Source organism: Prosopis cineraria, unplaced genomic scaffold (assembly GCF_029017545.1).
Source record: "Prosopis cineraria cultivar Desert tree isolate PC_DT_omini unplaced genomic scaffold, ASM2901754v1 PC11, whole genome shotgun sequence".
NCBI lineage: Eukaryota > Viridiplantae > Streptophyta > Magnoliopsida > Fabales > Fabaceae > Prosopis > Prosopis cineraria.
Genome location: NW_026555342.1, coordinates 4,498,504 through 4,508,248, shown reverse-complemented (window position 1 = coordinate 4,508,248; position 9,745 = coordinate 4,498,504). Strand labels below are relative to the sequence as shown.

The 9,745-nt window shown below is 35.5% G+C and overlaps 1 protein-coding gene across 2 annotated transcripts; it reads left to right on the top strand.

Annotated features, from left to right (window-relative positions):
* Window positions 1–2,450: 2,450 nt before the first annotated feature.
* Window positions 2,451–7,334, top strand: LOC129285521 (uncharacterized). Of its 2 annotated transcripts, none has more exons than XM_054921259.1 (3): window positions 2,451–3,371; window positions 4,592–5,479; window positions 6,957–7,334. In XM_054921259.1, exons 1-2 carry the CDS (start codon window positions 2,470–2,472, stop codon window positions 5,472–5,474), a joined length of 1,785 nt encoding a protein of 594 aa, XP_054777234.1. In that variant the 5' UTR covers window positions 2,451–2,469; the 3' UTR covers window positions 5,475–5,479; window positions 6,957–7,334. The 2 variants fall into 2 exon arrangements, with proteins under 2 accessions (XP_054777234.1, XP_054777233.1); XM_054921258.1 differs by lacking the exon at window positions 6,957–7,334 and adding an exon at window positions 6,013–6,370.
* The last annotated feature ends 2,411 nt before the right edge of the window (window positions 7,335–9,745 follow it).

The following is a 9,745-nucleotide window of genomic DNA, read 5'->3' as shown; positions in this document are numbered from 1 at the left end:
AAAAAATAAATTTTAAAAAACAAACATATTCTTTTGTCTGTAGAATTTTAATTCATATAATAGGCGTCAATCTAATAAGAAGTTACATTGTTGTTGTTGTTGTTCATTTATCTTAACCTCAAAATACCTTACATGTTTTTCAATGCATTATCTTTGGTTGCAAGATTGGGTCCGCGTGGGCACCACCAAAGACGTCCGAGTCAGCTGAGGATCCCGTTTCTGCAAAGAAAAAAAGTGTAAGTTGGATGAGGATATTTTCTGTCCCATTTCTTTAAAGTCACATATAGAATTAATTTATCCCATGAGAATTGAAATTAATAAATATCTTCACGACTTCACCAATCTAATATGATCTTCGAACTTCTGAGAACAGCACTGTTTCTCCATTTCACCAACTTTATGATGCTACAAAATTTAGAATTTCTAAATTTATATTTGAGGTGTCCATCTCATAAGAAGTTAGATAATTAGATTTTGTTTGTAATTGTGTCTGTTAGATTTTGAGGTGGAGGGGGTCAAAGGTGTTGTTGCTGTTGATAAGTGATACTTTCTTGTTTAACGGCTTCCTGTGCAGGATCTGCTATGTCTGATGAGGATAAGGGATTTTTTATGCCTCATCTTGAGCTACCCCATGAAGCTTGACTATGATGATGAAATGTTTCTAAGGGAATGGATGATCGAAGTTTCATTGTTAGGAGCCCAACATTGTTTGCAGGAAAGGCTCCAATATCTTATGTCTGGAAGTCCATTGAAATATGTGAAAGGGATAATACCAGAGGACATAACAGAACAGATTGAAAATGGGGGTAGCATCATCTTCAAGAAAAGCAACTCAAAGGAGCTTGCTACTGCTACCAGCAAAGACCCACCGCCCAATCATGTGCCTCAACCCATTCTTGACTTGGCCACTCGTCTTGCTGTTCACCAACTGGCTCACACTTTTTCTCGAGAAAGCCGTGCTAGATCATTTTATTGGATGGTAGGTCATGTTGTATGCTTGTCAGCGAGAAATGATGCAGAAAAACGAATTGTCGTGGAACGCATCAAAGCAAATTATCAGATCAGGGAGACATTTGAGAGTCTCCGAATCATTCATCTTAGTGAGACCGATGAAATGGATGATGCTTCAATGATTCGGTATCTATCGACTGCAGAGTCTTTTAAGAAAGATTACGAATTTGAAGTATTAGAGCTCCCGCGGAAAAAGAAATGGTTTAAAAATTTGGTGCTTCTAGTGGATAGGGATGGTGACAAAAGAGTAGACCTTCGAAAGCTGCCACGTTTAGCAAATTTTGGGGGTGTTTTTGTAATCATAACAACAGAATCATTGGCACTCCAAAATGGTGGATTGGCTTACAAGTTGGGTGTTAGAATCAGGACAGAGGATCATGTTCTGCCTTGGGAAGTCTTCTGCAAGAATGTAGGCAGAGAGCTTGTATACTCATCAAGTGCCATCCAGAGGGTTGCAGTGCAGATTGTTGAGGAGTGTGGTGGCCATCTTCATCTCATTGTCTATGTAGCAGAGTTATTGAAAGATGCGGAAGATGTTCAAATCTGGAACAAAATGTTGCAAAAGCTGCAGAATAGGATCCCATTCTGCGGAGGGACTGAACTTGAACTTGTGAGTGATGTCTCCCATCTTATTTGCATAATATTTGAGACATTTTTCACTTATTGTTTAAAAACGTTATTAAATTGTTTTATTTATTAAGACACATAGCAACTTTAATTATAATCTTATGAATTAAAAGAAAACAATGAATTACCTTATCGTTTGTACAAATAGTTTCGTAAGTTAAAGAATAAAATTTAAAAAAAAAATTAAAAATATTATATAAATAAAACCAAAGCAATAATAGGAAATGCATTTATCAACATCATCTCCGTGGACATTATTCTTGGGGGAAAAAAAAATTCACCTTACACTATGTTTGTGGCCTTCAAACTATGAGCCAAGATGAGTTTTTAATTAAGATTCTTTTGCAGTCAAATTAAATTTTATGTTTTTATTTAGGATTTTCCTTCAAACTATGAGCCAAGATGACTTTTTAATTAAGATTCTTTTTCAGTCAAATTAAATTTTATGTTTTTATTTATGATTTTCCTTATAATTAAGCAGCTTCTTGTGATTAACATTTTTATTTGTTTAAAAAATAAAATTAATTTATTTTTATTTGATATTGAAAGAATTACTTAATTTATGTCCTAACTAAAAAGTTACTTAATTAGACTTTGGACACAATGTGTATTTTCTTTAAAAAAGGGCTGACAGACATGTTCAGCCTTATATAAATTGTAGGATGATGGGATTTTTTATTTATTTATGTAATAATAGGCGTCAATCTCAGCAGCAGTTAAAAGTTTTCGTAATTGATATCCTCTAAAATTCTGGCCAAAAAACATCGTGTGCAGGATCTACCAAGTCTGGGGCGGACAAGGGATTTATTTCGCCTAATCTTGAGTTACCCCATGAAGCTTGGCTGTGAACGTTATATGTGGCGTTGGATCAGACGAGTTTCAGGCTCAGGAGTCCAACACGGTTTAGAGGAAAGGCTCCGTCGTTGCCTGTCTGAAAGTGCACTGGGACATGTGAAAGGGATTATACTAGAGGACATAATAGAACATATAATCAATGGGGATAGCATAATCTCCGAACAAGTGCCACCACCCATCCTTGACTTATCTTATCGGCTTGCTGTTGACCAACTGGTTCAATTTTTATCATATTCTTATGACCACTTTAAGCTGAGTATGCCTGTTGTGGAGTTCTTAACGAGAAATGATTTAGAAAAACGAACTGTTGTGGAAGACATCAAAGAAAATTTTCAAATTGGGGAGACATTTGAGATTCTCCAAATCATTAATCTCCATCGGATCAATGAAGAGTTTCGATATTTTAATGTTTCATTGTGGACGGAGGAGACTGATCTTGTATTGCGTCGGAGCGAAGGTTACGATTTTGAAGTTCTAAAGCTTCCAGGGCAAGATAAAAGTCACAGAAAGTTGATGCTTCTAGTGGATGGGGATGGTGATAAAAGAGGAGATCTCCAAAAGGTGTATATTCCTCTGGATATAAGATATTCTAAACATGCTGTTGTAATTATAACAACAGGATCATCTACACTCCAAAATGATGAATTGGCTTCCGAGATGGATGTTAGAATCAGGACAGAGGATCATGTTCTGCCTTGGGAAGTCTTCTGCAAGAATGTTGGCAGAGAGCTTTTATACTCATCAAGTGCCATCCAGAGAGTTGCAGTACAGATCGTTGAGGAGTGTGGTGGCCATCTTCTTGCCATTGTCTTCGCGGCAAAGTCGCTGAAACATGTGGAAGACGTTCAAATCTGGGAGCAAACTCTGCAAAAGTTACGGTATCGTAGCCCATCCTACAAACTGATTTTATTTAAACATGTGAGTGAAGTGTTAGTAAATGCATTCATCAACATCATATGGGAGGATGAAAGAAAAAAGCCTCGCCTTAACCAATGTTTAAATGCTTTCAAATTAAAAGCTAAGATGAGTAAAGGTGAATTGTTTGCCCGCTGGTTCTTTGAACAATTAATTGTCAATGGAGAAGAGGCAGAGCATACCTTGAGGGAGCTTGTGGATACTTCTATTTTACAAGAAATTGAAGATATTTACGGACAATATATCCTATTGCCAGAAGAATTGAAAATTATTTTAAGTGCATTGTCAGAGGAAAAATCACATTATAACTTGATAAGAGAACCATCAGGATTGACAAAGCCCCCGGGAGTTTGGGATTCACATGAAGCCATAAAGTTTCAAGCGACTTTCCCTATTAAAACCCTAAACTTATCCTATAGTGGCATACAAAGCTTACCTGGTTTTGTTTTTGAGTTAGATCAACTTCAAACATTGTCTTTGATAGGGTGTAAGCAATTCAAGCAACTGCTCCCTGAAATTGCTCAACTTCATTTTATTAAGCAGCTTTATCTTGATGGAACTTCAATTATGGATCTCCCACATTCTCTAAATTGCCCTAGCTTGAGAAGATTATCGTTAGGAAACAACCTCAATTTGATGGAAATACCACCCTCATTTTTGACCACATGCCTCAACTCCAAACTCTCGACTTGTCCCTTACTAGCATACATGATCTTCCAAGATCATTTTATAATTTACAAGAACTTGAATACTTCCATTTGAGAGATTGCGAGCTTTTCCTAGAACTTTCTCCAAATATTGGTCAACTTACAAATCTCATCGAGCTTGATCTCTATGGCACTCAAATTACACATTTGCCAAGTGACATTCAAAAGTTGACCAAGTTAAATACATTATCTTTCTCTTTTCTTGGATTTCCTCATGGTAGTGGTCATGAGAATAAATTCATGCCATCCTCCAACTTTGCAATGATACCTTTTGGTGCTCTATCCGGACTCAAAAATTTGGTGGAATTATGCATTGTTGTTAACTAGGATAATGGCTGGTGGTTTGAGAACTTTGAACATATCCTGGAAGAAATTACTGCATTAAAAGGGTTGAGAAAATTGGACATGTATATCCCAAGTGTAAGAGGAGTTAAATATGTTGAACCTGTCTTAGAAAAGCTTTCGTTTAATTTCAGATTCATCGTGGGCTATCATAAGCTGAGAATAATATCACGAGTATTACCTGCCATTGAAGAAAAGTTTGTAGCAAGTAATGGCAGCTTGAGATTTGTGAATGGTGAGGATTTTCCCAATGAAGTAATGCTCATTCTTTCTAAAGCATGGGCATTTTTTTTGGACCGCCACATGACCATCAAGAATCTATCTCAATTCGGGTGGAGCAATTTGAACCAGCTACGATTGTGCATTTTGGCAGAGTGTAATGAAATGCAGAGCATTGTAGATGGAGATGAAGACTTAGAGTCCTCCTTTGGTGAGCTGCAATTCTTGAGTATATTCTACATGAAAAATCTAACAAGCATCATTAATAGGGAAACACTTGGCAATTACACTTTTTGTAAGCTAAAGTTCTTAGCATTGCATACGTGTACTGAGTTAACCACCATCTTCACCAAAGACGTGCTTTATAATTTTTCTCACTTGGAGGAGCTTATAGTTGAAGATTGTCCCAAAGTAAGGAGCATCATCACTTACCAATCCTTAGGGGAGACAACATCTATTTTCCTGCCAAGATTGAGAAAGTTATCACTTCTCTTTGTACCAGAACTAGTTAGCATTTCAAGTGGGGTGAGTTTTGGGAGAAACTTAGAGAGGATAGGATTTTATTACTGTCCAAAACTCAAAAGCCTTTCCTCTAAGGAATTATTAAGCCAAAAGTTGAAACATATCATGGGAGAATTTGAATGGTGGGATGCACTCACCTGGAGTGAAGCAGAGTGGGGACAAGAAGGACGGCCCGATAAATTCAATCACATCTTTTTCACAGTTGATGAGGACCTTGATATCTTAACTCAATTAACTACATATGAGGTGGATGCTGTTGGGAGGACGAGACAGTGATTCAGGTGACATTCTATTATCTCTTTGTTGGAATTATAAAAATTTCCTTTTTTTTATCAATATTAATAATTCGTACAAGATTTTTTTGTTTAACTCTCACTGCGACATCAACTAGTAGTAGCTTGTTAGAAGGAATATAATTTTTTATTCAAAAATAAGTTTTGATTATAAAAAAGCCATTAAAAGATTTTATCTTTGAAGATGGAAAAAAAAAAAAGATGAAGGGATCAATGCCTAGCTGAGCTTCAACTTGCCATTTCAACCGTTGTATCTAGAGAAATTTTATGGGGAGAATTCTAGAGATTTACCAGATGTTGCATAATTATATCTATTTTGATTGAAGTTTCATATATAGCTAAAATGATATGAAGTATGGGGATTCCATTAAAAGTTTGTATGTATTTTAATTTTATATTTTTTACCGAATATTTTGATTCTATTAAAATTTTTATGTATAACTTGAAGGATTTTTCCTTTAGGCAAGAGTTATGATGATGTCATATATAACAAACTCTTATATCATTTTTTTTTCCTTTAGAATTGGAATTGGAGGACTGATCTTGCCGGATTCTAGAGATCTGAAGTATGAATTTGCATGCCCTCATTTATAAGGCTGAAGCCAAGCAAGAAAAAATGGTTTCGCTTGCTCAGATTTATCACAAGATCTGCAGCATTGTTGTTGTTTGCTTTAAACTACTTGCTTTGATTATTGGGTTTTGATGCTGATTTATTATTTGTATCTTAAAAGCATGAACATTGTACTACTTTCTATGTGGGATTGGATATATATGTGCATGATTGGGTTGCCCTTTATTCCATCATGAAGAAAACAATATTGTGTTCTGCTTCAACAAACAGAAATCAAGTGCTTGTATTTATGCGATTTTCATACTTTATATTCTGCCTATGTTCCTTTTTTTTTTTTTTATTCTAGCCATTTATTGCGCCTTTCTTCTTATGAAGAGGGACTTTCTTAACTTCATTAGGTAATCGGTTCAAATTATCCTTTAAAATTTCCCCGTTAAAGGTCTCATATCATTGTTGTTTCTTCCTTTTTAAGGGGTTCATATGTTTATTAAGTGATAAGTAAATTTATTAAAGAAAGACTTTTGCAAAACTCAACCAATAGTCTATCTTGTAATGCCAATTGCCAACTCTGACACATTTAGGTAGAACAATACTGAAAACTTACTTCATCACATTGAAAGATACATTTTCAATAGAATAAATGACAGTTAAGTTTCAAAACATTAAATTAGTAATAGTTAAGTGCTTGATATTTTTTTAAAATGAGTTGTAAATATTAATTTAGACAATTACAAATAAAAATTTTTAATATAATACGTAAAGATAGAAAACAAGTAGTACTAACCCAGATGGATGAAAATAATTTTGATAGCACAATACTTAAACTAATTCATTTTTAGTTCCACATGCTTCTTTTTTGTTTCAAAAATATATTAACTGAAACAAAAATGGCAGCTTCAAAGAAGATGAAGAAACAAAAAGAAAGGAGAAAAAAATGGAGGCAAAAGAAGAATGAAAGGTGCTCACAACAAACCTGAATCCATCTTTCTCTTCCAAGTTTCATTGATGTGAGACAGAGGCACCTCAACAATGTGACAGAGGCGAGATTAAGACAAAGGCTGAGATAAAGGTGAGAGGGAGGAGAAGCTAAAATCATGAGGAGAGGCTAAGAGGGAGAGCAAATTGCAAGACTGTGTAAGGGAAAGCACCATGATCAAGCACCCACAATGTCACCTGAACTCAAGAATTAGAGATCGTGAGACCAAAGGTGAAAGTACCATGAGTCCTCTGTCGAGGTTGACAGCCAAGAGGGAGGAGAAGCCAAGATTGTGAGGAGTGGTAGAGTGGAAGAGCAGATCTGTAGAGTTGAAGAATGTGTGGCATGAATGTGTTCAGGGTTTTCTTTTATTGCCAAGCCAAACGATTTGCTTGAAATGAGGGAAGGATGACAAAGGGGACAAAAAGGGGAATGAGGCTTGAAGGGCTACCAAGTTTTAAACCTTTTTTTTTTTAAGGTCTATCAGGGGTTAGACTCTAACCCGATTCACCAAAAACATTCAATTTTTTAAATTCAAAACCTTATTTAAACAGAGTCTTTAGACTCGGCCTTCATTTTTGACTCTAATAATATGATAGTTATCTTTGAGATTTAAATATATTATTTGTCATTGAAATTTTTAAATTTGAATTTGTTTAAATGATATTTACAACTCTTTTAAAAAAAAATACAAGGAACTGTCATTAATTGGAACTTAACTACATTCTCCTTTTTAAATGTCTTGAATTATAATTCTCCTCCTAGGCACCCGCGATTGCTTCATTAATTAAAAAATAAAATAAAATTTAAGGCAAACTTTCAAAAACGAAGTTTGTGAAATGGCTAGCAGTCACTGACTCTCTTGATTCCGGTAAATACTTGGAAATCCCAAGTATCCGGAGAAAAACTAAACACCAGATTTGGCCTTTATGAGGGAAAAGGTAAGCTAGAAGGTGATGGGCTGGGGGCAGAGACATCTTTCGTTTGCTGGAAGAGAGATAATGATCTAATAGGTCATTAATGCTATTCTAATCTTCTTCACGTTCTGTTTTAAATTTCCAATCAAGTCATGAAAGGAATTGAATAATCTGATCTCAAATTTCTGGCGGGATGGGAATAATGGAAATAATAAAACTCATTGAATCTCTTTGGCAAAGTTGTCAGAAGCTAAACAGGATGGTGATATGGGCTTCAAAGGTTTTGTTACTTTCAATGATGCTTTACTGGATAAAACAGCGTGGCGACTCATTCAAGCTCCTGATGCTTTATGGGTGTGGATTCTCAAGGAAATTTGAAACTTTTTAAAATTATTTTTATTTTATTATTTTGAGAACTGATATTTTGTATAATATATTTTGAGAAATAAAAATAATGTTTTTTTATTTTTCTTTATTTTCCAAAACAATAATTATAAAATACCTAAAAGTTATTTTTATTTTTTTATTCTTTAAAATAATATTTTATTTTTTTGTTTTATAAAACACTTGTTGAAAACATATTGTCAAATAAATTTTTTTATTCTCTCATTCTGGAGGACAAAAAACTGTTCCTAAAGTAGATTTTCAAACAGGTTCTTTAATTTCTTGACTCTACTTTTCTCGCTGCCTCTAAAGGATACAAGGCTTCATGGTGCTGGTCTAATAATGTTGAAGGCAGATCCTTTGTTGGAAGAGATCTTTGTTGGCAAATTGGTAATGGGAGATAGGTTCAAATTTGGAAAAATCGTTGGCTCCCCACCTTGAAAAAACCATCTACTTTCGCGAAGCGTTGATCCTGTTCTAAATGAAGACAATCTAGTTGCAAACTTGATTGAGAATAGTCAATGGAATCTTTCTCAGCTAACTGAATGGATAAGAGATGAGTACCGTCAAGCTATTCTACAAAACCCTTTATCTAGCAAAAACAGAGATGATAGAATCATTGGTTACCAGCAAAAAAAAAAAACGGGGGGGGGGGGGGGGGGAAGGATTATGTAAAAGCGGGCTATCCCAAGGCACAAAGGTGAGATACTGTGATAGTTGCTATTGCCAGCGCTTCGATTATAACTCCTGCTAATATTCGGCAGAATATATGGGCTGTTCGGGCACTAAAATGAGTTCAATAGCCTATCTGGCACGTTCTCTGCAATGACATTGCAATAAATGAAGCACTTGCTAAAAGAAGAAGGTAGCACTCAGATTTATGTACCATTTGTGAAGGAAGCCCGGAAACAATTGGGCACCTATTTTTTCCATATGGTTTGGCAGTGATCTTTCCTTTAAAATTGGCCCATGCAAAATTACAAGCTTCACAGACTGGTAGGTTTACATTACTAATTCTAGTAGCCCATTTTCTGACTTTGACATAGCACATATGTGCTGGCTGCTTTGGTTAATATGGAAGGGTGGGAATGAGTATTTAATCACGAAAAGCTGGACCCTTTATTTATCATCATCAACACGAAAAGTGTAATTCAGGAGTACCGGGCAACTTGTATACTGAGTGGAAATCAAGGAGTCCAACCAGCAACAGACCAAGACACGTACCTGGAATTTTCCACCACCAGGTTACCTCAAATTTAATTGTGATGGTGCTTTCAATCCAACGGCCAAAGCTGCTGCTATTGGAATTATCTGCAGAAATGATCATGGTAAGTTTCAGTGGGCTTTTGATGGAAAAAATAAAGTCTCCTCCGGCTTTCATGACTGAAGCATTGGCTTTAAGAAAG